Source organism: Toxotes jaculatrix, chromosome 19, assembly GCF_017976425.1.
Source record: "Toxotes jaculatrix isolate fToxJac2 chromosome 19, fToxJac2.pri, whole genome shotgun sequence".
Classification (NCBI taxonomy): domain Eukaryota; kingdom Metazoa; phylum Chordata; class Actinopteri; family Toxotidae; genus Toxotes; species Toxotes jaculatrix.
Genome location: NC_054412.1, coordinates 1,952,752 through 1,980,366, shown reverse-complemented (window position 1 = coordinate 1,980,366; position 27,615 = coordinate 1,952,752). Strand labels below are relative to the sequence as shown.

Below are 27,615 nucleotides of genomic sequence, written 5' to 3'. Positions count from 1 at the left end.
GGTTGTCTGGAATAACACACCCAAGCTGCCTTTATGAAATTTCCATTTTGGAAAAATTTTTCTTTCCCGGGTTCATTTATCACTGATTGAGAAATAGCTTCATCCTCCATCGCGCTGAATCAGAGCTTTAATGGTACAGCAACTGTTTTCCAAGACCAGTACTTTCCATTATGCTGGATCTCATGGTGAATCAGTTTCCTGCTGCAGGACGGTGCCACCTGTTGGCACAACAACCCTTCGTTACCTGTTGAATAACTGAAGCATCCAAGTGAAACCTTTTCACTTGATTAACCAAAATAATCTGTAGTTTGGACAAACTCATGCTCAGAGAAAAGAAAAAGAGTCCGTATATGAAATCACATTAAATTTTTTATTATCTCTTCAATAAATTGCTGCAAACATACATTTCAGCTGTCATTCAGGACATTATGCTTCAAAAAGGCATAACGTCATTGATTACATACAGGGTCTTACATTCTCACCTGACTGTGTTTTTGACATAACCGAGGAATCAGGAACTGTCACCTGATGTGTTCTCATGTCCTGAGAAGGAAACAGTGACTGAAATCTGACAGGTTAACGTGCACGTCCCGACAAAACCGTCCTCCACACACAGAGGGAGGCGGATTTTCTGTCCAGGTAAATCCCACCAGGCACTAAAGCGGTACAAGCATTTTTTTTTCTTCTTCCAATTTTGTGAAATCGAGAATTAAGTTTTGCTTAATTATTTTTCTTTTATCACAGAACTTGTTCAACTAATGAGACGATTTTAGCAGCTGTCAAAGACTGAATAAAACTTCTGGAAATACATGTCATTTTATCATGGAGTTCCTCATGAGCAGCTGAGTGAGCAGTCAGTTACAGAAAATAAGATTATTTTACATTTAACATTACCCCTCTACGCAGCTGTCCCCACCCCTGTGCCACGGATGTGAGATAAATCAGTAGCATCTGAAAACAGGACTCAGGCCAGATCTGTCAGGACTGAAACAACATTACAAAGGGTCTTTGATTACAGGCACCTGGATGACTCAGATCACCTGTAAACAAATTTCAAACACTGAGAAGTTGTATAAGTACTGTATGAAACAAGAAAATGAGAAATGCCACGTTATCCAGACTGAACGACGGCACATGAAACACGTCACTGACAATCAGTCTGCTCGGCTCAAACGAGGAACTGTGATATAAGACGATACCTTCGCCTCGTCTCACTGACTCAGACTCTACATGCTGCATCTTTTCCACCTCCCCCTGCTCTGCCCATCGACGATGAGTGGAATCAGGTGTGTTCGCCAGCACCTGATGTGCTTTCAGCCAATCAGACGCTGAGTGTGAAGAGTCAGAGAACATGCAGCACCTGGGGTCGACGGGAGCAGGACTGAGAAGCACTGTGCAGTTTATAGACTTGTACAGGTTTCAGGGCTTTGGATAACAGTCTTGTAATTAGAGCTGCAACGATGAATCGACTAATCTTTATCAATCATTATGATCAAATAATTTAACTTTTTAAAGGGACAATGTTAAATATTTGCCGTTCACAGCTTTTTAGTTTTCTGGTATTTTACAGCCAAAATGTTTAATCAGAAAAATAATCGGCAGATTAATCAATAATAATCGTTGCAGCCCTACTTAATACAAGTACGACTCCAAAATCATTTCAGATCTCCAAAGATGTCTCATTCACACAAACTCAGTGAAAAAACAGGTGTAAAACTGAAAGAAGAGGGAAACACTGTTCTTCAGGCCGAAGGATTTCGTTCCAAAAATCAGTCATCAGCCATTCGTGACATGTGAAACCAATATTATAAAAAAAATGGAAGCACAAATTTAGATTGGATTTAACTCGACTTAAAAACAGGAGAAACAAAACTGAACTGAAATGAAGTCGTTCATATGAAGTGAAAGGGTGTCGGTGCAGAGGGATTCCCACAACAGCTGAAGAAGAGTGACACCTACTGGCCAAAGTGCGCTAGAAAAACAGGATTTAACGTTTGATTAAAAGAAAGAAAACCTAACACCTTGTAGACTGAACAGCTGAGTCGTGAACGGACATGAAACAATCACCAGCGCTGACAGAAAAGGGGAAAGTCGTCCTAAAATCGGTAACATCGACAAACTGATTTTGCTTCGAATTCATCTCGTTTGAAAACTGTGGAGATCGGCTCCTAACAGCCGTGCCTGATCCTTCAATGCACCTTTAGATAGTTTTAGCGTTTTCCCGCTTGTTTCCCGCCTGTCAGGATGAATTAAAACCACATTACCAGCTTAAATCAGACACTAGTTCCCATAATGCAGTGGTGCCAGGGTTTATCACAGGCTCAGCTGTGACGACAAACCCAGTGCAGGTCTCTTCCTCCTCTACCAGTTCAATAATCCATCACGGTGCCGTTCACAGAGGGGACACAGATGCTCCTGTGAATGTTTTGTTGTGGACGTTTTCACCACAAATCTTCACCGTCACAGAGCGAAAAGTCCACAGGATGCTGAGGAGAGACGCGTCTCTCTGAGCGGAGGAGGGGTAAACCGTCCACGGCTTTTGTCATTTCTGTTTTTCTCCCTCTCTTCTTGTCCTCCTCACGATCGGCTGATTATTTCTGCAGCTCCTGTGGCATGCTGAAGGTCTCGTAGACGTTGGCTGCAAACTCCTTCACCTGGTCGTTCAGCAGCAGGTCCTGCACAGAGACAGACACAAAGTCAGTGATGCTTCCAGAAAAGCAACAGGCAGAAGAAACGGATGATCATGTTTATTCTGCAACTTTTATTTTTAAGTGCACCTGCACTCGAATACATGTAAAAATACACTGGGAATCATCTATCTGTTCTTTTTTTCTAGCGTATTATGATGAATCTGTAACTGGAACAATGACTCAGCAGACAGAGAGAGAAAAAAGAAAACTAAACGAAAAGCAAACAGATTGTGGACTTTTTGTTTTCGTGCCAGTGCGACCTGTTGGTCTGTGCCAGCGGTTGGGATTTGTTTGACTACAGCTGGTGGGTGACTGACCGTTGACCGATGCACTGACAGACTGATTTTACCTGAACAAAGTGGCTGGGAGTCTCACTGCAGATGGTGTTGATCTGACCGTTGATGATGGGGATAATCTTCGCCAGCGGCAGACAGACTGCAGACAGACTGAGCGCACACACACGACGAAAGAGGAGTCACGTTAAGGTCAATTTCAACTTCCTGCTCAGACAATAAAATTACAATGAATATAACCACAAATATCACCATTACAGATACGGAAAAACTGAACAATTAGCTGGTTATGATACATAAGACAAAATGAATGCATTATACAACACTGTCAAATGTATGTAGTACTGAACTAGGACATGCTGATTATTGATCAGCAGGTGTGTCATTCAAGCAGCTCACCTATCAGGTGCAGAGCTGAGGGTGGAGTCACCAGGAGGCGGGCGGAAGAACTCTGCCAGGTTGTCAAGAAGTCGAGAGAAGCCCCGGTTCAGGCAGGCGTTTAGGACGGTGGTGAAGTCTGGACTGTGGTCACAAAAATACACACATCAGAATCACGAAGTTCACACATGTAAACACACACAAGTTTAAATGATGAAGGCGTTTACCTGTCCAACATGTCTCTGGTCTCATTTAACAGTCTGATGGTCATAACATCGTTTTCCGTCAACCCACACGCCTGGAGAGAAGAGAACACCTGTTACATTCTGCACAGCAGTTTTCATAAAAGCTGCTTTCAGTCGCAGTCCGTGTGCAGCGACCTGGTCGGCGAGCGCGTTCTCGTCATCAGCCAGCATGTACCAGGACAGTGGCCGCTCAGAGCCCGCCTCCACCTCCGCTCTGATCCAGCTCAGCTGCTGCTCCAGCTCCAGCAGGGACATGCTCTGCTTCAAAGACACCCTGGAGACAGACACACACACACACACAGTTCAGATGTCAACAACAAACAAAAGAAGCATTTGTGTACAACACAGAGAGACAGATGATCAGAAAAAAACAGACCAGAAACAACTAGTCAACTAATCCAACTGGTTAATGGACAGTTACTGGCAGCACTTCTGGTAAGAAGGAAAAATGTCACTCACCCTCCCAGTGAGTTCTGTACTGCCTTCTTCACCACCGTCATCAACTCTGTCAAACCTGAACAGAGACAGAGACAGAGGATTCTTAACACTGTGCTGACAGACTGAGGTAAACAGGGATGAACAGGGTTAGACAGTGATGTGCACTCATGTGATCATAGTGTGTTTGTGCGTCCCACCATCGCCTAGTAGATGCTGGATACTGGACAGGTACTGCTGCTGGACATCTGGGGGAGCAAGAGGAGTCTGGAAGAAGACAGACGTAACAAACAGATGTAAATAAGAATTAAACACTCGCTGTCCCCTCTGCTCACAAGGTTTTAAACCAAATACAGCTGTACATCTTCCATCATACGCTCATTTCCTTCCTCACCATTCCGTTCTTTCCCACAGAGTTGTCCAGGTACAGATATCCTCCGATGATGTTCAGCTGGACTCTCAGTAAAACGACCAGCATGCAGGTGCTGTACACTGCCACAACAGTGCGGGTGAAACCTGAAAAAACAAAAATAAATAAAGAGAACACGTTTGTGCAATCAAATATTGGTCTTGAATCTCACGCCAACAACCGAAAGTGGAAAGTTAAACTTAGCAATGCTTCTGTTTTTGTACTGTATTTACAACTAATTTGCTTTAGTAAGAAAACAAACTTACTGATGATCTTTAAATCTTCCCAGATCTCCAGTTTATTACCTGGTCTGTGAGATGATGTGAAAGAAGAAAACCCAGCATTAGTGTTGATTTTACATCATTTACTGAGTCACACTACACTTTGCACTTTTATTTCACTACTTGCAGATTAGAAATAGTTTGAATCCATTGATTCAGACAGTAAAAGGCAGTTTTCCTCACTTGGTCTTCAGTAGTGCAGTGAGACTTTCTGAGTTGAGTTGACTGATGATGGCTTCTCTCAGTGGAGGGAGCATGGACAGCACTGTGACACACAAACACACAGCACAAACATGTTTTGTGTGGTTGAAGTTTAACAGGGAATTTTCCATTTTCGTGCTGATCCTGATGATATGAAGAAACCTGAGCAGCAGCCAAAAGGATTTCTAGGAGATTATTAGAGAAGAACACGTGTAAAGTGGGTACCAGTCATGTTGCAGGTCCTCTGGTTGCTTTCGAAGTGGAACTGCCTTCTTGCCTGATCAATGTACTCCGTCGCCTCCTTCTCCTGGAGCTCTCTGATCTTCTTCTGGGCATATTTACCCAGGAAGTACACTCCTGGGGATCAGCAACAAATAAGGAGTTGTAGTGACTAATATCAAGCGCAGGAAATAATCCTCGAACATCAAACACAGTTTGAGATAAGTCTGTATTTAACGGGAAGCCAAAATTTGCACTGGTTTGAGCAAAAATGTTTGGAACAGAAGCTGCAAACGTACTTCTAGCAGGACATTTCAATTTGATTACTGTCAAGCAAAGAAAAAAGCATAGAGAGAAAAGCTGTTCGACTAAACCACTTTCACTAACATTTCCTCAGAAATGCAGATAAATGTGATATCACACGTTAGACTCAAAACTTACTCTTGAATGCCGAAATCTTTTACTAACATTGCCCAAATCCACAAAGTTTCAATGATTTTCAGTGCCAACTGAATGCTGCACAATATCCAGCGTTTTGAAAACACAACACAAACAGACAACCTGTAGTTTCCATTAAGCCACATGAGATGCGTCCCAAACACTTATTGGTCAGTAGTTCAGTTACAGTCAGGTGCATTAACGCAGCTTAGTGATCACTTAATATGCTAACAGTTAGCATCACTAATCGCTGCTCTCGTGCATGGAGCGTCACGCCAAACTTCATTCATTTTTCTGGACATTTAAGGTTTCCTTGCTTATACACAAAGCTTCTCAAAACTAAATAAACGCCTTCCTTAGACAGTTGAAATTATTTTTTAAACTCAGTATACAAACAACTTACTAAGCCACGTTGATGTTAGTAACATGTAACTATTATCATCCGGTTTTGCCAAACGCTCGTTTCCAGTAAAAACACACACGGGGAGTGGTGAAGACCAGCTGGAATGCTGGAATTTCTGCCGCTTTGTGGACTGAATATATGCCGAACTAAAAATAAATAACCAACCATCTTGATTCTTAAATAGTCTCGAAATGTATCTGAAAAGGTACGCCGTTTTCCTGGCAAGTAAAGAACATACTATTTCAAGTTTTGCGGAGCCTGGCGTGTTGCTGCACTCCACTATTAGCCCAGTAGCTAACAGGAACGCCACTTACCTCCAACTACAGCTCCGGCGAAAATAAATTTCCTTTTGTGGCGTTTAACAAAATTCCAGGCAGACGAAAACATCCTCGAGCAGTGAGGGGTTCACGAACTAAAACTCCAAAAACACTCCGCACTTTGAACTTTATGCGGACTATTTCACGGACATGTTATGTGAAGAGTTTCGGCTAACTCGCATCTCCTCGCTAACATGCTAGCTGTCAAAAAGCGCTCGATGAAAGTCAGCAGAGTACATGATAAAGTTCCGGTTCTTAATTACAAAATAAAACGCAAAACTTAAGCTGATATGTGGTCGAAATTATGTCATTCGAAATTACTCAGTATACCATACGTAGTAGAATAAAATATTACTATCAAATAACTGTTAATTCACAAGCAATAAAAAAAAATGTGTCTGTGATTCTCACCAACAGCCAGGCCACGTTCAAAGTCACTTAAATCACCTTGCTTCCCCTTTCTGACGCACGGTTTGAACTTCAGCAGGTCGTCCTGACCATGTCTTCGTGCCTAAATGTACTGAGTTGCTGCCATTTGATATATTAGATATTTGCGTTAACGAGATCCAGCCTGAGCTTGAAATAAAGTGTTACTGAATTTGCATGTATATACGTTTCAGTCCTAAGTTTGATCCCACTTTAACGGTAAAACAAGCGTCATTATTGAGGCTTTTATTTTATAGGTAAAAATCCCCAACTTCCTGTCCACATCTGGTCAACTGCAATCAACTTGACGCATCGAAAACATCGACACGGCGCCATCGAGGAGATCGACTGCTCATGTCTGGAAGTGGTCCGTCCAATATTATCTTCCTCCTCCCGTGTGAATGCGTGGTCCGTACGTTTCAGAACGTGAATAAAAGTGAGATAAGCTACGGCCTGTCATCACAATGAGACTGAAATGAGTTTCATTTAAGTTAAGAAGCAGTAGCAGTAATCACCATGGGAACGCAGGGAGAAAGTAAAGCTGCGTTGGCGGAGAGCTTTTATCCGAGTGACGAGGAAACGGTGAAGTGGATGGCCAACGCGTTCGACATGGTGAGTAAATACAGACTCTGTGGTCGACATATGAATCGGGTAGTCGGTTAAAGATTTATCCGCTCCACACAGACGACAAGAAACCTGGACGCTGTTAGAAGCGTGTAAACATGTAAACAAACTCAGTGGTAATACCATGTAAATGTGTTGCTGCAGGCTAAAGATGCTCTGGAGAACGGAGAGGTGCCTGTTGGATGCCTGATGGTCTATAACAATGAAATCGTGGGCAAAGGACGGAACGAAGTCAACGAGACCAAAAATGTAAGAAAAAAAAAAGCAAAGTGTTTACATTAGTTTAATGCTTGTGCTAATAAATCCTTATCATTTTTATCTGTACTGTGCATTTTAAAGTTTCACTAACCAGAATTTAATAGAATTAAACGGTGAAGGCATTTTATCCATCGTTTGCGGGGGTTAAGGCTTCACCTCTTAAAACGTGAATTTTCTAATGGAGTTTGGTATGAGGTTTTCTCCAGCTCAACGAGAACACGACACCTGAGCATAACGCGTGTTTTCTACATGTTTGTGTTGGCGTGTGGTGTTTTTCAGGCGACCCGTCACGCTGAGATGGTTGCTCTGGACCAGCTCATGGACTGGTGTCGCCATAGCAACCTGGACGTGAGGCGCGTGTGCGAGCGAACCGCCCTGTATGTCACCGTGGAACCGTGCATCATGTGTGCCGCTGCCCTACGCCTGCTCAGTATCCTCTCGGCCCATGTGTGCGTGTTGTTGTTTGTGTGTGTGTGTACATGTGTGTTGAGTGTATGAGCGTTGTCCCTTCACTGTCTGTCAGATATCCCAGTGGTCGTGTACGGTTGCAGGAACGAGCGGTTTGGAGGCTGCGGTTCGGTTCTGGATGTGTCGTCTGCAAACCTACCTCAGACCGGGACCACATTCAAGGTCTGTGTTTGTCCCTGGTTTTTTTTCTGTTTGTCTAACTGCTGTTTTCTTTAATCTGTGTGTGTCCTGTGTATTTAGTGTGTTTCAGGTCACAGAGCAGAGGAAGCTGTAGAGATGCTGAAGACTTTCTACAAACAGGAGAATCCAAATGGTGATTAGAAACAAACTATTCTTCCTCTTCACCTGTTCTTTTCGATCTTTCGTCATTTTCTTCCCTTTTATTCATAGTTTTGATAAAATACACAGGGACACTTCATTTCTTTCCCATAATCTCCTTCACTTCTTCATTCATTCATTCATTCATTCTTTTCTTTCCCATTTTTCTGTAGTTTTCTTTACTTTTCTTAACTACTCAGTTTTATTTTTCTTTGCTACAATATTTTCCAGTTTTCTGTTCTTCTGTTTCTCTTCCTGTCTTCTTTCTGTGTTCTCTTATTGTTTTTTCTTTTCATTTATTTAACAGAATTTTACTTTCTGTCTGTTTCAGCTCCAAAACCCAAAACAAGGAAGGACTGAGATTTTCCAGACCGACGAGCTGTACATTTACTTTTTATATTTCTTATATTTCCCTTTTCATATTGTTGTAATTTAATAAATGATATAAACCTTTTCTTGTGTGTTGTGTATGGACTTCCTGCTCATTAGCTGCCGTTCAGTCGGTCTGCCTGCAGGGGGAGCAGTAGGTCAGCATTCACACAGCTGCTGCCACTTTCAGCTCAGAAACTTTGTCTCAAGCACTTCAGCTTTGTCGTCCCGTGTAGCTGAATGAGAAAGATCAACATGAGAGCGTCCAGATATTTAACAGAGAGAATGTTTGTTGGATGTTTTGTTGGTGAATTGTAAGTCGCTTCTCTCTGTTCGTCACATTGATCTTTGCTGCTCACACGCACAAGATTCTCTCTGATCTTCAACTCTAAACGTGACGCTCACCACTTCCTGTGATGTTTGTCTGTGGAGACACATCTGAGAAGCAGCAAGGAAGTGTCTGTCTGCGTGTGTGTGTCTGTCTGCGTGTGTGTGTGTGTGTGTGTGTGTGTGTGTGTGTGTGTGTGTGTGTGTGTGTGTGCGTGTGTGTGTGTGTGTGTGTGTGTCGCAGTTCTTCTCAACAGCGCTGACCATCTCAATAGCTCATTTACCACACACACACACGGGCACACTTCAGATCCATCATTTAATTTCACTTCCTCTCAGACACACACACACGTGTACTGTGGCATGTGTCAGGGTGTGTGTGTTCACAGTATCTGCAGCTGGGAGGAGCTGAAAGAACCAAACGTGTGTGTGTGTGTGTGTGTGCGCCGCTGAGTGTCAGAGAAAGTGTGCTGAGCGAGTGTGTGTGTGTTTCATGTGTCCTGTTTTTCTAACAAAGTGATGGAAGGATTTTTAAACTCTTTCACACTCTGTCTCTCTCTCTTTTCAGCGTTTGTTTAGCCTTTTAACCACTTGTTCTTTATCTCTTCTTCCATCCTTCTTTTAATAGTTGCCAACTTCCTTCCTTCCTCCCCCGCTTCCTTCCTGCTTCCTTCCTTCCTTCCTTCCTTCCTGTCAGTTGTTCAGCTTCTTTCCTTCCGTTACTCCTTTCCTTCAGATGTTCTTTTTTACAGCTTTACAGCCTTTTTATTTTTCGTCCTCATCCCTTCCCTTTTTTGACTTTTTTCTTTTAGACCTCCCACTCTTTCTTCCCTTTTACCCTCTTTGAGTCTGTCCTTCTCTCTTATAACAGGCTATCATGATTTTTTTCTTTCTGTGTCCCTCCCGGCCGTCCACCTTCGATGTTGTCTTCAATGTGTCCTTTCTTATTTCCTTTCTATATCACTGGCTCATCAGTTTCCTTTCTTCACCCTTTTTGTACCTTTTTTTCATTCCTTTGTTCTTCTTTCATTGTGTAATTTCTTTTCCTTCTTTCCTTCCTTCTTTCACCATGTCAGTTTCTTTTTTGAACCTTTCTCTACTTCGTCTTTTATCTTCCTCTTTGCACAGACACACACATTCACCAGCCTGACAAACAAACCGGATTTCATCACACGTGAAACAGATTTCACAGAAATATTTCCCACAGTCACCTGTCACAGCACATGCATTTCACACACACACACGCACAGTTTTATAGTGACATCACAAATAAAAATGTGTTGTTGTTTTTGTTTTTTGTTTGTTTGTATTTTTTTCTGGAACACGTGCCGGGTCCAGCTCCTCTCTGCTCGTTATCATGTAAATCTATGTTAATTAATGCAGAGCAGAATATTCCTGAATGTTTTAATGTGTCACCTCATAGTGGAGGAGTCGACGTGTTAATGAGGAGACTGCACACCCACACACACACACAGCAGTACAGAGTTAGCTGTTAAGTGCTAATGAACAGGGTGTGTGGTGTCAAACTCTCCTTTCTGAACTGACAGTGAGAGGAGTGGAGTCACACACACACACACACTGTCAAACATTTTTAAAAAAGCAGTGTAATGTGAGATGTCGTGTTGTGTAGAGGTGACAGAACAACAGGACCAGAAAAAACAAAATAAGTTCCTTTTATTATTTTTATACTTTCGCTGAGAGGAGGGTGTGGGTGGCGTTTGTTCTTGTTCAAGCAGGAAGCAGACGGGGGGAGTTTGGTTTGTCTTGACAGGAAGTGTTTGTTTGACGTGTTTCTTTTTTTTTTGGGAGGGGGGGGTTCACTCCGTTGACCTTTGCAGATCAAAACAAAAAGAAACCCACTGAAATGATCTGACTCCACTTCTCTGCTCATCACTGGGGGAGGAATGCAAAGTAAAGACTCAGGTTCTTCTTTTACTTGATGAATCTTTGTTACGTGGAGCTTTTAATTTCAGTTTTTGTCAGTTGTGTTTCTTACTGCATTAACTCTTTAACAGAATGAAATCACACTTTAAGCCTCCACATCTGGATAAAGATTCTTATTAGATTTGTTTGGTTCAGTTCTCTTATATTTAGGCAGCTGTGAATGTGTGTTGTTCATATCATTTACTAATCGTGTTTGAAGTTCGAGTTTCCATGGTGATGGAGAGCTGGAAAAGCAACTTGACAGACTCTCCGCCTGTTCACCACGATGACCCTGACACTGCATGAGTGATGAGACTGAGGCCAAACAGCTGTCTGCTGCTCTCACTGTGTTTTCTGTCTCCTCGTCCACCTGCTGTATCTGTGTCCTTCTACCACAAAGACAAAATAAGTTGTTGGTCAGTATTTTCCAAATTGACCCTGTAAAGACCAAAGGAGGAGGAAAGAGGTGCAGTTTGTCTGAGACGTGTTGTCTTATTTCGTTAACCTCACTCATGAAGCGTGTTGCTCGTCTAACCAGGTTCTGTCACATCCAGGAAAAATTTAGCACACAACCGAGACCCGATGCATTTCAGACCAGACCGGACACGGAGCCAAAGTGGACCCGCCTCACGTACGATCCTACGTCTGGTAAAAAGTCAAGATTTCACTCAGAGTCCAAACCGGGCTCACGGACAGGAATGATTTTCCACTCAGACTTTATTCATTTTGTTCTGACATGTAGTTTCTTCCACAGATGTAATGATGCCATGTCGTGACTCATAACATGAGGTTCAACACATTGCTGATGTTCAGTAGTTTCGTAGTAGCTTATGAAGGAATTTGTTCCCTTTGTTAAATAGTTCAAACCAGAAAAGCAGATTACAAATACTGTTTGTGTTTCTGTCCCTGTGTGGACGTGTGTAGGATGTCAGTGCTTATGTTGAATGTTTTGCGTAGACGTAGATTTGTGCATTTTGTTTGCTGTCCTCCACATGACATAGCCAGATGCAACATGGCTGCTTTACTTTTAACACTGAAAAACAAGCAACAAAAAACAAACAAGGAAAAAAAAAAGAAAAACAGAAAAAAAACCAAAGATGAATTCTGACGCTTCATCTGTCGATTTTTTCTCTTTTTACATGTGACTGATGATGTTTCTGTCTTTTTTATGGTTATTGTTATGGATACAGTTCAAGGGTTATGGTCACTTCCACTTCCAGAGAGGTCGCTCGTTTTCTTTCTTGTGCTGTCCTGGGTGGGCGGGGCACGACTCGTCCTCATCAGCACGACCGAGGCCGATTTCGATGCCCGCACAGCCGAGAGAGGCTCACTCACCTTTGACCTTCACTGGGAGAAAAAAAAGAGACAGAGAGAAAAGAAAGGAAAAAGGTGAGCACCAGACTGTGGAGGGGTGTGTGTGTGTGTGTGTGTGTGTGTGTGTGAGTACAACTAAAGACCAAGGCTGCAGGCTTCTCGCCCAGAAAGTAACATCCACAGATTTTCTCTCTCTTGTGTGGGTGGAGCGCTACCTGCCGACCTGCTGAGCAGAAGGATGGATGAAAGCGAGTGTGTGTGTGTGTGTGTGGGAAAGAGGGAGGTGGCTGCTCGGCAGATGCTTCCATCTGCTTCTGTTCGTCTCTTTCTGCTTTTTATCAAATCTAAGAAAAGTTTATTAGTGGCAGAGCCTGGAGGTCTGAGCTTCCTCAGTCTGCAAGCGAAGATTTGAGTTCAGAGATTTGCAAGCAAATGTTCTGAGCTGATTTTGTGCGAGTTTGTCTGAAATCTGCACTCGATACTTGGATGTTTGAGAACGAGAATGTTAAAGTCTCATATTTAAAGATTATAAATGAGCGATTTTTCTTTGTGTTTAAACCTGCACAGATATCTGCTCTTGTTCAGATGTACTATCCTATCATATATGTTCAGTTTTACAGCCTGTGCAGTGTTTGTGTTTTTTTGCAGCGTGTGTTGTGTACCTGTGTGCGGCTGGTCCCAGATGTAGCTGTTGAGGATTTCTCCAAGTACGTAGAAGACACAAATCACCACCGTCATCGCGCTGAAGAAGATGACTCGAGCCAGCGGAGTGATGCGCTCCAGCACTGGGTACACCCACACACCTGTCACCTGGTGCACCCAACACGTCCTGGGTGGGCGGGGCCACAGGAAGTTAAAGTTAATATGGACGTACAGCACATTCTGGGACAACAGTTGTGTTAAACTAAACAGGACAGAACTAATTTAAACCAGACTTTTACTAAATTAACCAATCAAAGACTTGTATGTGGTGTTTATCGGTGTTTGGGTACCAGAGGATGTATCCTATGCCAAAGCAGCACACTGCTACCAGACCCCACAGCCTGCTGGGATACCGATGGTGGGTGGTCCGCATCTCGATGATGATGAAGGGAAGGACGGTGGTGTGCTGAGACAAGGAAAGAGACAAAGACAGTGGGAAAAGGTGGCGGCGGTTAAAGAGAATAAATATAAAGTTACATGTGGTCTAAATAAATATGAAAACTGAAAATAGTTTAAAAAACAAAATAAAAAACACACAAACACAGAAGGACACAGAAGAGAAAATGGCTCCTCAGACCAGAAAACAAATGTGTCATTTAAAGGAGCCTTAAAGGAGCCCAAGGTTTTCTGGAGCCTGCCATCTAGTGGCCTTTATCGGTGCTGCACCTTAAAGCACTTGACTGCTGACTTCAGGCTTCACTCACAGTGGAAGCTGCTTCAGTGAAAAGCATTTTAAACCCACAAATTTTATTAAAAGCAAATATCTGTGCTGGAATATCTGATACATGTCAGATAACTGAAAATAAAAGAGAAAATGAAAAAGGAAATGGACGGTTACTGGATCTCAGTTTGTCCTCTTTTAATTATTCATTCATCTCTGGTTACTGTGTGTGTGTGTGTGTTAAGATGTCAGCGTAATCCATCTAAACACACAAACATTTAATGGAGGTCATGATACGTGCTGCTATTTTCTGCTGCTTCTCACTAACACACATTGTGTTGTGTGTGTGTCGATGTGACTCACCACCAGACAGCGGTAAACAAACACACACACATTTATGAAATCACACACGTGTATACGTCTTCCAACACGTATGTTCTGTGAACATCGTCTTCAACATCTGTCTCCTGTTCAGTCACAGTGCCGCTGATGTTCACAGTATTTAACCAGACTTTACATGAACTACTCTCTTTGTCCACTGGGAGGCACTCACATACAAAATACAGACACACACACACACGCACGCACGCACACACACACACTCAAAACAGGCATAACTGTCTCAGCAGAGTTGAGACCTCTTACCTCATTTGCACTCTCAGGAGCACAGCTGTAGATCAGTGCGTGTGTGTGTGTGTGTGTGTGTGTGTGTGTGTGTGTGTGTGTGTGTGTGTGTGTGTGTGTGTGTGTGTGTGTGTGTGTGTGTGTGTGTGTGTGTGTGTGTGTGTGTGTGTGTGTATGTGTGTGTGTGTGTGTGTCACGGGTCAATGGCGTCAGATCCAGTGTGAGACTGACAAACACACACACGCTCACAGACACTGATGTGCATACACACTGATGTGTTTTGTGGAGATGGGACGACAGCTCATTCAAGTGTGTGTGAGACTACAAAATGCAAACAGATAAAGCTGAGTTTGTGTTTTGTTGTTCTCTTAGTAACCAGCAGTGAACAGAAGGGGACCCCACCCCTGAACCACATTCTCTGCGGTGGGAGAAATGGAGAAAGCTTTACATACTTTGTCAGTCGACAGATTTTTTTTCCCCTTTGTCGAAGAGGCTTCAGTTTTATGTAGAAACGGCAAGAAGAACCATTTTTTACGTCAGAAACTTAACTGAACATCTTGAGGCAAATCACACAAAGAGCGTGATAAATTCACTGCAACAAAAGGACAGCAGAACCTCGTGAGAAGCACCCAGGCGAAGCAGGTTTGGTTCTGAGGGTCAGGGCTCCACAAAAGGGCAATAAGCTCTGATATTATCTGAATAAACAAACTCTTTTGCTACACATTATGCAGAATTTCAGGTTGATCCAAATACAAACGTAGTATTTGTGTGTGTGTGTGAGGGCAATACTCCACCCAGGGTCAGGGCTAACAGTGAGGAAGCCAGGTGCACACTCCACACTGTCCTCATGAGCTTCTCTGCCAAACAAACTAACGGCTAATAGGACATTATAAGTTTATTACTAGTTTCACTTTGACTGCACTGGACTCTATGAATATGTTTCCTAGAATTATTTACTGTGTTGTACTGACTGTACTTAATGTGACAGTGTTAACTGTAACAGTGACACCACTGTTTCTTCCTGGAATGAAGGGTAACGTCCCTAATTTAACACTAAGTCTACGCTCAGAACAGACTAGAAACATTACACATAACACAACATAATACGAATATGTAAAAAACAATGTGCATTAGCATAACACCAGACCTGGAGTACATCCAGCCGTAATCATCACACTGAATCAAAAAATAACCTTCATCACCCATCAAAAAAAACAACAACAAAAAAACAAAACCGAATCATCAGCTGTGTCACCCTGAGAGATAACATCTTTCATTTTCGCGGTACGTTTGGTCTGACTCATGTTTATTCTGATCAACAGCCTCTGTCACTAAATGTTTGGTGTTTTTGTTCAGAACTGTTTCCACAGTTTCACAACGGCTTCCTCCGAATACCTCAGAGACCATTTTCTGTCTTCAGCCTTAGTCGGAGGTGTGAATCGCCTGCCGCTCAGGCCAGAGGCCAGAGAGAAGAAACTCACAGCGCACGTTAATCTTCCACTTGTTCATGTTCTATTACTCCAAACAGCTGAACACGTTAAAGTTTCTGCATCTTTTTCCTCTCATTCGCTCTCCATCACTCGACCCCTCCCTCCTCCAAGGGGAACGGCGACACGGTTGCCGTGGCAGCCAGTGTAAACAAACAACACCGATACCATGGAATACCGAAAAATATTTACAACCGCTGGACGCACGCAGACTCTATCTCCCACATCGCACACACACACACGCACACACGCACGCACACACGCACGCGCACACACACACACACACACACACACACACACACACACACACAGTGTTACACAAAGGCGTGCGCACATGCACAGACTTCCTCACGTTTTTCTGTCTCACACACACACACACACACACACACCCACACACACACACACACACACACACACACACACGGCCGTTGGTGGTGTTCTGGTTGTTTTGGTACTTGGCGACGGCGCCATAGCAACCACTCAGCTATGACATCACCTCCTGGAGCATGAGAAGAGGCGCACACACACACACACACGCGCGCGCGCGCTGTCTTTGTCTCTTTAAGTTTCAAAGTTGTGTTTTCTAACAGGTAACACACACCGGCTCACCTCGCACCGCTCTGTGCACAGAGCCTGTGTTCTGCTGTTCCAGCAGGAGGAAGTTCGATGAGAACGTTTTGCATGTTACAGGCGGAGTGTTGGAAAAACTTGAGGTTATCTCTCTGGCTGCTTCAAACACACGCACAGCTGAGGCTGTTATCAGTCAGGCGACATGGCGCACAGCGTGTTGGTCGCTGTCTAAACATTAGATTAAAACCGCTTCCTCTAGATGGCAAATCAAAGCCAACGACCCGCGAATGGCTCTATTCAAATTCAGAGGTTCACCAGCACCAACTTTGACCGCTGATAAGATTCATCAAGTACTTTATGGGGTTTATGATGCACTGATACGGGTAATGATCCAAGCAGGACTCACTTTACATGTGCTGCCATGCAGAACTGTACAATGAGGATCTATCAATCAATCAATCAATCAAGCAGGCAGACCAGGACCTGAGGTGTTCCAACACCAGAGGGGAAACGCTGCATAAAGCAGAGTCCTGCACATGATCCCTGGACCTGACCAACAGAAACTGCATGTAACAGGTAAAAACATACTTATATGTTCATGTAATGGTCCGGGCCAAAATTAATTAGATGACCCATGAATGTAAAAACAGGAGAAACAAGAAAAACTAATTAAAAACTGAGAAAAGGGACGAAAATAACGTCGCATCTGGAATTGATTTAGAGCTAATTACTGCTAACGAGCAGGTCAGGTACTCGGGTTTGGGGGTGTGGGAGCGTTATGGTTTTACAGAGCTGGACTCTTATATAATATATATTGTGCAGGACTCTTATATAATCCCCCTCAGTGGGTTTGCCCCGGGGTTTTCCCCCAGTTTGCACTAATCAAAGGACTTTTAATATATTTATTGCATATCTGTTTTAATATTCTTTGTAATAATATACTGACCACTGTTGGTTTATCAAGTTCACATTATGCTTCTGATTTCAGCTGCATTGTTTATGTAACTTATTACTAATTTATCAGGCTGCGTTACATGGCTTCGTAATGTCAGTGCTCCATGTGTCTTGTGTGTCTTGGCTGAGAGATTCATGTGAAAGAGATTTTTAATCTCAGCGAGGCACTTTCCTGGTTAAATTAAAGTTAATTATTAATATATTTGCGCTCTGATTCGGCCTGTCCCTTCCAAATGCAGGGCAGTGAGGGCTGGAACAGGGATCAGCTGGTAAATCAAGGGCTCTGCTTTCAGCCTCAGCTCACTGTTCACCGCCACAGTCCGGTTCAGCTCCTGCGACGGTGCCGTCGCCGCATCGAGCTGTCTGCTACACAAATGTGCTCCTTTAAACAAAGTTAGGCAGTGACCAGTTTCCAGTGACAGTGGGTCAGTTAAGTGGTTTCATCAGCGTCTCTGCTGAAGCCTTCCTCAGGCAGCTACTCAACGCTCACCGACCAATTATCAGAAATAATCAGTGAATTAAACGAAAGCATCAGAACAGAAAAATGAACTCACCATGCCGTGGTTGAGCCACTGAGGAATGAAGTTGTCCAGTAGTCTGGGGTAGACCAGGTCTCTGTCGTACAGGTACAGAGTCCAGAATGTAAAGACCACAAACTTAAGAGAGAGAGAGAAAGAAAAAAAAACACACACAAAGTTAGCAAACAAATCTGTCTTCATAAAACACTTGTGCATATGTTGTATTTATGACACTAAATGACACTGTGTTGTGATCTTTATACACTGTGGTGGTGGTTCAGGGGGAACAGCTCACAGGACTGTACAACCTCCACAATGGTTGATAGCCAATAGAAGCAAGATTCAACAAATCACCCAGGACATCTTGATGGTAGACCACCGACTATCCCACACGTCCTGAATGCACCATACGCCAACAAACACTTGGTCTAATGTATCTCCAGCAGACGGTTTGGACCCAGGCCAGACCATGTTCTGCAGGACGGGGGTGGAATTACCTGACCGTCATCTGGGTTCCAGTTCGAGGCATCTGAACCAGCCCCCTTCATTGTACCCTGCATGTTCTCTGCTTTCAACAGGCCGGTGGTGGCAGGGCGCACACACACACACACACACACACACACACACACACACACACACACACACACACACACACACACACACACACACACACACACACACACACACACACACTTTGCCCCTGTGTGTCACATATACTCACAGACTTCCTCTATTTTCCACACTGCTATACATTAAAGTAGATGCCCACATGGACATGCACGGACATATAACCGTCTAATATATGCACCTGCACTCTTGTGCTTGTATACAGCACATAGGAGCAGAGCTACACACACACACACACACACACACACACACACTTTTTCCATATCAGTCAGGCTAGGTTTCCAGACATTAGCCGTGGTGATAATCATGTCTATTGTGCTGTGTGTAAACTGAACTCTGCCCAACTCACGGCACCGAGCCAGCTGACTGCTTCTATAGGTGTGTGTGTCACAGACAGACCGTGTGTGTTGTAGCCTCGACTGTGGCAGCGATCTAATTGGCACAAAGGTTGCTTGGGGGTGGTTAGCTATCAGCTGTGTGTGATTAGTGTCTGTGAGTGTATAGTATGCATATTCATGACTCTGTGTGTGTGTGTGTGTGTGTGTGTTGAAGCTTAGGATACGGCTTTGGTCAGACACGTTCCTCGGTGCGGCAGCTACAGGGCGCCTTGCCAACTGAAATCTTGAATAAGAGTGTGTGTGTGTGTGAGTGTGTGTGTGTGTGCGTGCGTGCGTGCGTGTGTGTGCGTGCGTGTGTGTGTGTGTGTGTGTTAATGACTGTGAGAGAGGCAGAAACATGTGAGCAGAGTCAGCCCGCGCAGTGAGAACAGCCTGAGGATCAGACAGAGGTCACCGTCTGGCTGACAGAAGCAACACAGGACGACTCAACGCTTTGTTCTGGTTATTCACAGCAACATTTCAGCTTCGGCTGATATGAGCTGCTGAAGGTTCATGTGTTGGCTCTAGTTTTTGAACCTCTCTGCGTCTCCAAACAAACTGACTCCTTAGCACCAAACGTTGAAAACTGTACCTAAAGTTGGTCCTTTAGTCAGATTTATTTATGAACATAGTTATGTTATTTTTCAGATTATTTTGTTTGGAAAAAGATGTATTTATTTATTTAGCTGCTGCGGTGGTTCCTTGAATATTCATACATTTTTTTAATCTTAATTAACCATTACACTTCAAAAAATGGTGTTAAAAAACATTTGGAAACATGCTCAACGATTATTTATTGTTATAAAAATTAATGAAATTGAAGACTTTACCTTGAAGTTCTTTTTTTTTTGGTTTTAGGAAACTGAAACCAGCACTTTTTAGTTCTGCTGATACCTTGTAATCACATCAGCACTACGGAGGCTGATTCAAAGGTTCAACCATCAAATCTTGCTGTTTAGTTGAGAGAGTTTCTGCCTCATATTGTAGAAACATTTTTAAAATGTCCTCATCTCTCCCTCGACTGTCGAGCAGCATCTTTGTGGATGCTCCCTCTAACACTTTTCTATAACTCAGAGATGCCGTTGAATAGTTTATGGTTGTTGTTGAGCTTTAAAGTCCTCAGAGGCAGCCTCTGGCAAAATGCACCATGTGACAAGGTCTGAATGCATCGTAATATAAACAGGAAGAAGACAAGGATTTTCAAACCTGGCTGTGTTTTTTTCTTTTTTTTTTGAGACTTATAAAAGAGGAAAAGCCTCCTGAAAGTATCATTTAGGCCATTCGACAGTAAAATCTCCATAATTAGGGGTTTGTAGAAAAGGGCTGTCGCCACCCATCTGAGAGAGCAAAGGAGGGCAGGAGACGTTGTAGGAAAAGGGGAAAAAGAGAGAGAGAGAGAGAGAGAGAGAGAGAGAGCTGATTATACAGCAAACACATTACTCAAGCCTTTGATTCCTGCAAGCCAGGCTGATCCTTCCCCAGGCTATTGTGTGTCACGTGTGTGTGTTTGATTGTATGCATCCATCCGCTCACCGCTCCGACAGGGAAGGCCAGCACGGCCATCATCCAGTCCCTGAGGCCAATCAGCTTCCTCAGCTGCCGCTCTTGTTCCCTGCTGTCGCCTCCCTTAGTCAGCAGACTGGACACATCGATCAGGACACACACTCCGAAAAACACCGCCTGGATCACCTGCAAACACACACACACACACACACAGAGTTCAGCAAGCTCTTTAACAGCTGCTGCACGTTCACATGACAAACACTTCAAAGAGATGGACAGAGGGGAGAGAAAAAAAGAAAGAAAAGGCTTTGACAGTAATTTTTCCAGAGAAGGAAAAAGGAAAAAAGGGAAGCAAAGGAAGAAGAGTTTAGAGAGGACAAGAGACAAGATGAGCAACCCGACATTAAAGCAAAAACTGCACTGCCATCAAAGCCATCATTACATTTTATGGGGCAGCCACTTTCCCTTAACCTGCTTCGCCTACGTCTGCTTCCGTCAGTAGTTTCATTTCATTACCCCAAAATCATTTCAAGAGACGAGGCTTGAAACACCGACTTCAGTCTAGGATGAGCGTGTAAGAACACAGGCAGCCGGACCACTGGAGGGTTTTCTGCAGCTCGTCCAGCACAAACAGCTAAACTGAACTTACCAGGAGTTCTTTCTGAAACTGCCCCCCCCCCCCCCCCCCCCCTCCTTTTTTTATTGGTTAGGAATGTTCATGAACTGGAATCATGAAGCCACGGGGTAGGTGCAAAGTTTCCACTAAGGTTGAAACATTTTCAACTTCAATAAAACACGTGTTTGAGAGTGAAACATGTTCGCGTCCATCTTTATATAGAGGTCAAACGCACGTTTAGCCAAAACTAGAGCTGGACCTACTGGAGCACAACCAGTTCATCGGCCCTGAGTCTTCACGTTCAGTGGGAGAGAAAGGATGCATTTAATGACAAAGGGGAAACTCCCTGCATCACGATCCCTCACGTTATGTTCCTGCAGGGCCATCTTTAGCTCTGCTGTGGGCAGTAGATGAGCAGAAGCTTATGACTTTTAAGTGCTGTGATGTTTTAGATGACTGGAAACATTTGAACCTGAGGTGGTGACCAGTTACACTCCCCCTGTTTCTCCACTGTCCACCTCTGAATAAAGACAAAAACAAGCTAACTTTGTCCTATCAGACTATTAGCGCCTTAACTTTTGTCACTAACATTGTGTTTGAATTCAAATTTTCCAACAGCTCTAAGCTCACGAGCTGATGTTTTCTGTAATTGCAGAGTCCATGGAAGTAAGTTTTTAATTCTGTTTTAATAGTTTTGTTTTTTGTTTATTTTTTTGAGTTTTATTCTTCTTCTTAAACTTCATGCCGAAATCCAATAAACACAAAACCACTTGCCATCTTTAAAAGGGAACAAGGCAACTTCCATTTTATGGCCCATCACCTAGCAACAGTGTTCTCAAACTTAAACCACTTGAATGCCAAACATATCCTGTACTTGACTTCTCATGTTAAAATACAGCCTCACCAGTTCTGTCTGAAGGCAGCACATATTGTAGCTGCTGTAAATGTTTAAACGTGATATAAGCTTGTACACAGTTGAATAAAGTGTAAAGTAGCTCAATATTCACCAGCAGCACCAGGTTTTTAAAACAGTGTCACAGTGAAATGCAGGATCCATAAAAAGGAGATGAATATTTTTAAGAACCAGCAGAAAAGCTACCAGCAAGCCTGTCTTCCAAAGAGCTGAGTGAAAACACAAATGAAATCAAAGCTTCAGTGTTTGATGACAGAGTATTCACATGCAGATGTATAGATTAGAAAAGCTACTTCTCTACTCAGATCCTGTGAACACAATAGTTTTGTGGTCAGCTCTAAAATATTGGACATGTCTCAGAGGTTGTTCACGATAAATAAATTCAAAAACAGTAGGAAACCCTGGAACCATTTCTGAAAAAAAAAAAACTTCCTCTGAGACACGCTGTATTACCATAAAACTATGCATGGCTTCTTTCAACACGCACCATAAATACTTCTCTTAGATCATGAATTTCAAATGCTCAAATTCAGAGGGAGCTGCAGGGCAGCAAGTGGACTGTGATGAGAGAGAAACCAGCTCAGTATTTTAACCTCCAGCTCTGTGTAATGAAACACTCCCGTCGATACGTTCACAATGATGGATCTGACCTCCTTTTCCAGACAAAGATGGAGAGGACGCACACACCCATCTCTCCTCCTCTCCGCTCCCCCCCCCCCCCCCCCCCCCCCTTCTGGGAGTATCCGGTCTCACCCAGTGGGTGAAGGAATGACTGGACATTGGAGGAATTTTGGCTTTAAAGCAACCGGATGCCAGTTCACATCCAGTTATAAGTCTGTTTGTACACTTACCACATCTTATTGTCGGAAATAGGATGTTTTACAGTTTACTAGGTGTGTGTGCTGTTTGTTATCCCTTTGACCATGGTACAAATCCAAGGCCTCTACCCTGGCTAACGCAGCTTAATGATTTTCTATAAGAGCTCAGCTAGCAATGAGGCTTTGAGCGGTAACAACACACATCTCTACTCTCAACTCACACTGGTGGTTATTTGTGAAATGGATCTAAAGGCAATCATGTCCACGTTTCAGTGTCGGAGTTTCATGTTGCACATGTACTAGCACACGCAAGCTCACACACAGAATGATTAAGAGCCAGATGTTGTAGCGGTGTGTGTTTCCTGGCTGCTGGTGTGTACAGGTCATTAAAGGCACAGTTAACAAGGAGGAGCGGTCTAATGTGGAAAATATGACACAGCTATTTCTCATGCTCACACACACACACACACACACACACACACACACACACACACACACACACATGTGCACTTCATTATTATTTTGCCTTTAAACAGAGCTTAACTGAATCACTGCTAAGAAAACTATAATGTCAGGCCTATTAACAACCAATATTTCAATGAAATATATATGAGTTATGATCATGAATAGTGATAAACACAAAGTATAACTGTTGTAATAAGTATAACTTGTTGTAATTGTTGTTGTTCCTGTTGCCGTTTTTGTTTTTATTTACATGTTTCGGCCAAACACACTTTTCCAAACCAAAGCCAAGAGCACATCCATGTTTTTCTATCACAGGACAAACAAAAGGCTTCAGGAGCAGACGGGTAACATCACTGTAAATAATTAAGTCTCGTCTGCTCCAGAAACTTCATTTGGTCCGTTATCCTCTGCTTAAAGCAGCAAGCTTTAACAGCATGGGCTGTTCATGTTAAATGTTCTATAACACTCACAAAATGGTGAGCTTGTTCCAGCTAGTTCATGGCTAACACTGTGTGAGGTTGTTGCTAAAGTTGACATGCTATGTTTGTGAATGACTAATAGAACTGGGCTCTAATAGAACGGCCTCTTTGTTAATGCTTACTATGCGCACATTGTTTAGTGTGAATGGGACGTGTGTGTGTTTGTGCCTTCTTCCAATTTTTCCTGGTCATTAAAGTGTAAAGTCTAATTTGATCTCACTTCAGAATCCGTGTGTGTGTGTGTGTGTGTGTGTGTGTGTGTGTGTCTGTGTGTGTGTGTGTGTGTGTGTGTGTGTGTGTGTGTGTGTGTGTGTGTGTGTGTTCTTGTGTGTGTATCTTTGGTCCCAGTCAGCTGTTTCAGATCCATCGGGCTCGCTATGGTCCCATAGACCTGGTTTCTCGTTTCTCTCGCGAGATCTGGCAACACTACTCCCGCGTAGGGGGAGCATTTTGTGGCAGGGCTGCAGTCTGTGCCACAACACCTGTTCCGGTTCAGCCGCTGCACACGAAGCTCACCGGTGAGCCACGTTGCGGGCTTCATAAACGACTCCAGATAAACTTCCGTGTAATTTACCGCGTCCCTCCTCACTGACAGTGAATGAAACACCGGACCCATGAGAACAGGGAAGCGGAAACGACGAACGACCATTCAAATCTAATGACAACACGAAGCACCGACTCTGCAGCTCGTGCTGCGCGGCGAGCATTAAGCTAACTTGCCGGGGGTTTAAAACAAGATGAAACGTTAAATCTCACCAGGTCGATGAAGGTCAGAAACTTCCAGCTGCCCCCGTAGGTCTGGTGTGCCGGCATGTCTAAAGCTTTGTAGTGGCAGAGGATGGAGAAATAAGACAGCAGGATGGCGACCCGGAGAACCTGCGAGGGGATCAGCGCCATGATGCTCGCTCTCTCTGTCTTTGTTTACCTGTCTGTCTCTACCTCCCTGCACCTATTTCTACCTTTGTCCCCGTTTCTCTTTAACCGTATTTTTACCTGTCTGAACCTCCCTCCCTGTGTCTGCGCCTCTCCTGCCCCCTCTCGCTGTCTTCTGCTTCCGTGTTATGATGATGATGATGATGATGCAAGGGGGAGGAGAAGGGTAACGGGGGGGAGGGGGGATCTACAGTCTCTCCTTATTGTCTACTGTACTGTACAGGGATGTAGAATGAGCACAAAGAGGATGTAAAGTTTTTTAATGAATGATATACATTATTTTTTTATGATTCCGTTATAACGGTATTTTATTACTACTAGTACTAATAATATTGTAATAACAGATATAATAATAAAAGATTATTAAATTCATCTCTGGCCCATAGAACAAGCAGTCAGGCCAAGTCAGTTTTATTTATATAAGACAATATCACAAATCACAAATTTCCTTCAAGGGGCTTTAACAGCTGTACAGTGTACTGCACCCTCATCAAAGCATCTGTATGGTTGGCTACAACCATGTCACTGGCGCTACGCCTGCCAGGAGAGGTAAACAGTAAATGCACCATTATAGGCTGCTTAGAGTGTGCCTAGAGCCGGTTCTGTGCACAGGCACCAGAGATGCAGACAGAAGATCAGGGAGGTGGTTAATGGGGATTTGCCCAACGTGACAGCCGACTCCTGAGTCACTTAATGTGCAACTCATATTGTCTGCACCAACAGTAAAAGCATCAGGCTGCTACTTATTTGTTTCTTTGAATTTTAAATTCACTTGTTATTTTATGCCAATGCAGGATCAAGGGTTTTTATTTGCCACAGGCTCAAACTGGAAAATGAAGCTTCTAATTATAAATAATAATTATCCTGATATATTTTGTTTATAGGATTCTTTACATGACAGAATAGTTAAAATCTTGGGACCAGACTGTTCTGATAAATACTAGACAGTAAACGCAGCAGTAACAAAGAAATTATTTAAGTAATTCGAGGTTTTAAAACTATACTAGAGCACTTAGTATAAATATTGAAACATGCATACTTATACATGAGGACCAACATCACAGGGAACAGTAAGAAAACCTGACATTATAAAAAGTACTGCATGAAGTAATCACACAGCATCAACAGTACAGTTAAATTAACATTTATTAATTGTATAATGTTGATACTAATGCAAGCTGAATTTAATTTAGATAAGTGTATGGGCTGTTTTAGCTGTAAACTTGTTGTCACACAGTAAAGGACCGTTCCTGTTGTTGTTTAGTTCATTTTCCTGCATGATGGCCGACTGTCTTCAAATGTTTGTCATGATTTTCACCACAGAGCTTTACTGTATGTAGCTGCAAAACTGAATGGAAAAAAAAGCTCTGTTCACACAAAATGTAATTTTCTAAATTGTTCTCAGTAGAATGAATGTCAGTTTATTTTGTCACCTGGTTAGGTGATTTGGGGAAAAAAAAACAGTATTGTGCCAATAAAGAAGTCATCTGAACTAAAATGAAATGAATTAAATTGAGAGAACAGAGAGGATGCCGACAGATATCATAAAAAGAGCTTCAGCAGGCGAGGAAAGAGGTGATGCTGTTGCCACGGCAACACTGAGCAGCTACTTACACACAAGTGCAGTGCTGTTTCTGCACTTACAGATTTATGGATGGATGGACACATGCACAGCTAACATGTTACCAAAGTCTGCTATGGATGTTAAAATGACACACTCTGTACCCAGCTGTCACATGATTGTGTTTCAAGGCGTGTGGCCCTTTGGGAACAGGATGTAGGAATCTCCTTTTTCTGCTGTTCTGCACAGTTTGTTAAAAAAATGTGAAAGGGGTCAGTTGTAGTGATGAACCTCAAGGTAGCTGTGTGAAGTTGTGCCAGAAACCTTCAGTCTGCTTCTACAGCCCCAAACAACAGACCTACTCAGTCAGAGACCAGCTGGTGAATATAGTGGAGCATTTAGCAGCTTGAGCACCAGATCTTTCCCTTAGGAGCTGGTAGAGACCAAAAACAGAGCTGATAGACAGGGAATATTATGTTCACCAGATGGACACAAACACCACTCCAAATCAAAGGTACTCTAGTTCCATAATTGCTGGATGTTTAAATAAGCAGCTATTTGCCATATCAACATTGCCCCAAAGTGCCCCACAAAATCAATTATTGCAGGTTTAGCTAAACTGATTCAGATGTTGTTTCTTTTTGTTTCCTTTCTCTTTTTTTTGGCTGGGTGAAAGTTCCTCATTCTGTAACACCTGTCAGCTGGAAAGAGGGGATCACTAGTTCTAATTTTTCTAATTTTACTTTTACAGATGACACCAAATTACAGCCGGATTTCCACAAGAGTGCAGCAAAAGGTTTCATAAATCCAGGTTTGACATGTATCATTTCCCCCAAGGGTCCAGAAACATCTGTTTGATTGTTAATCTCTGAGAGGAGTTGCGCACCGCTGCACCTCAGGGTTTTCTTACAGTCATATGCAAACGTCACGTGCTAGTTTCCGCTTTGCAGTTAGTGAGCCTTTATCTCACGTCACTGTTTAAACCAACAGAAAAAAATAAGTCATTTACTCAACACTGCCAAAGGCATTGTGTTTTTGCCAGTGTGTCAGCAGCACTTGGCCCAAGGAACCGTTTACTTTTACTTTACTACTACTTTCAGGGGCGGCTGGCTAATACTGCGCGACAGGGCGCCGCCCTCTTTGACCCACACGGAAAACAGTTTATTTTGCCGTTCCAAGTCTGAATATTATTGTCCAATCAGCGGCCTGCATGCCATTGTCCAATCAGCAGCCTGAACGTCATTGTCCAATCAGCAGCCCCTTGGGGCGTTTTCAGTCAGATTTTAAATCTCTCCAGGCGCTCTCATAGACTTACAGGTAAATTTTTTTTTCAAAGTGTAAACTCTACGATGCATTCCTATGGGCTCCGGGAGGGCTTGCCCCAACGTGCTTTCGTCATACGCACTGATGAAGTCACGTGCTCCTCTGATGCGCGCATCGCATACGCATCGCGTTCACGTTCAAGATCGAC

General features: G+C 43.2%; 3 protein-coding genes across 4 annotated transcripts; 1 reads left to right on the top strand and 2 right to left on the bottom strand.

Moving 5' to 3' along the window:
• Positions 1-1,006: 1,006 nt before the first annotated feature.
• pex3 (peroxisomal biogenesis factor 3) lies at positions 1,007-6,506 on the bottom strand. Its single transcript, XM_041064952.1, has 12 exons — positions 6,307-6,506; positions 5,158-5,289; positions 4,915-4,996; positions 4,717-4,760; positions 4,436-4,557; positions 4,242-4,308; positions 4,066-4,120; positions 3,742-3,880; positions 3,589-3,659; positions 3,383-3,505; positions 3,040-3,136; positions 1,007-2,675 (listed from the first exon to the last, which is right to left on the bottom strand). Exons 1-12 carry the CDS (start codon positions 6,377-6,379, stop codon positions 2,592-2,594), a joined length of 1,089 nt encoding a protein of 362 aa, XP_040920886.1. The 5' UTR covers positions 6,380-6,506; the 3' UTR covers positions 1,007-2,591.
• A 617-nt stretch (positions 6,507-7,123) lies between these two features.
• On the top strand, positions 7,124-8,857 carry adat2 (adenosine deaminase tRNA specific 2). The gene is made up of 6 exons (XM_041064791.1): positions 7,124-7,347; positions 7,504-7,608; positions 7,897-8,047; positions 8,141-8,247; positions 8,326-8,398; positions 8,735-8,857. Exons 1-6 carry the CDS (start codon positions 7,252-7,254, stop codon positions 8,761-8,763), a joined length of 561 nt encoding a protein of 186 aa, XP_040920725.1. The 5' UTR covers positions 7,124-7,251; the 3' UTR covers positions 8,764-8,857.
• A 2,864-nt stretch (positions 8,858-11,721) lies between these two features.
• Positions 11,722-24,708, bottom strand: aig1 (androgen-induced 1 (H. sapiens)). Of its 2 annotated transcripts, none has more exons than XM_041064789.1 (6): positions 24,407-24,708; positions 20,390-20,545; positions 17,889-17,990; positions 13,329-13,444; positions 12,999-13,165; positions 11,722-12,369 (listed from the first exon to the last, which is right to left on the bottom strand). In XM_041064789.1, exons 1-6 carry the CDS (start codon positions 24,545-24,547, stop codon positions 12,350-12,352), a joined length of 702 nt encoding a protein of 233 aa, XP_040920723.1. In that variant the 5' UTR covers positions 24,548-24,708; the 3' UTR covers positions 11,722-12,349. The 2 variants fall into 2 exon arrangements, with proteins under 2 accessions (XP_040920723.1, XP_040920724.1); XM_041064790.1 differs by having other exon boundaries at positions 11,722-12,364.
• Between the last annotated feature and the right edge of the window lie 2,907 nt (positions 24,709-27,615).

Coding starts and splice junctions, on each gene's coding strand:
- pex3 (XM_041064952.1), bottom strand. CDS start 6,379: ATGTTTTCGTCTGCCTGGAATTTTGTTAAACGCCACAAAAGGAAATTT. Junction 3,506..3,588: donor ACCAGAGACATGTTGGACAG/GTAAACGCCTTC, acceptor TTGTGACCACAG/TCCAGACTTCACCACCGTCC. Junction 2,676..3,039: donor CTCCCAGCCACTTTGTTCAG/GTAAAATCAGTC, acceptor GTCTCTGTGCAG/GACCTGCTGCTGAACGACCA.
- adat2 (XM_041064791.1), top strand. CDS start 7,252: ATGGGAACGCAGGGAGAAAGTAAAGCTGCGTTGGCGGAGAGCTTTTAT. Junction 8,048..8,140: donor CGCTGCCCTACGCCTGCTCA/GTATCCTCTCGG, acceptor ACTGTCTGTCAG/ATATCCCAGTGGTCGTGTAC. Junction 8,399..8,734: donor CAAACAGGAGAATCCAAATG/GTGATTAGAAAC, acceptor TGTCTGTTTCAG/CTCCAAAACCCAAAACAAGG.
- aig1 (XM_041064789.1), bottom strand. CDS start 24,547: ATGGCGCTGATCCCCTCGCAGGTTCTCCGGGTCGCCATCCTGCTGTCT. Junction 20,546..24,406: donor TTCTGACCTTCATCGACCTG/GTGAGATTTAAC, acceptor GTGTGTTTGCAG/GTGATCCAGGCGGTGTTTTT. Junction 17,991..20,389: donor TGGCCTTCCCTGTCGGAGCG/GTGAGCGGATGG, acceptor CTCTCTCTTAAG/TTTGTGGTCTTTACATTCTG.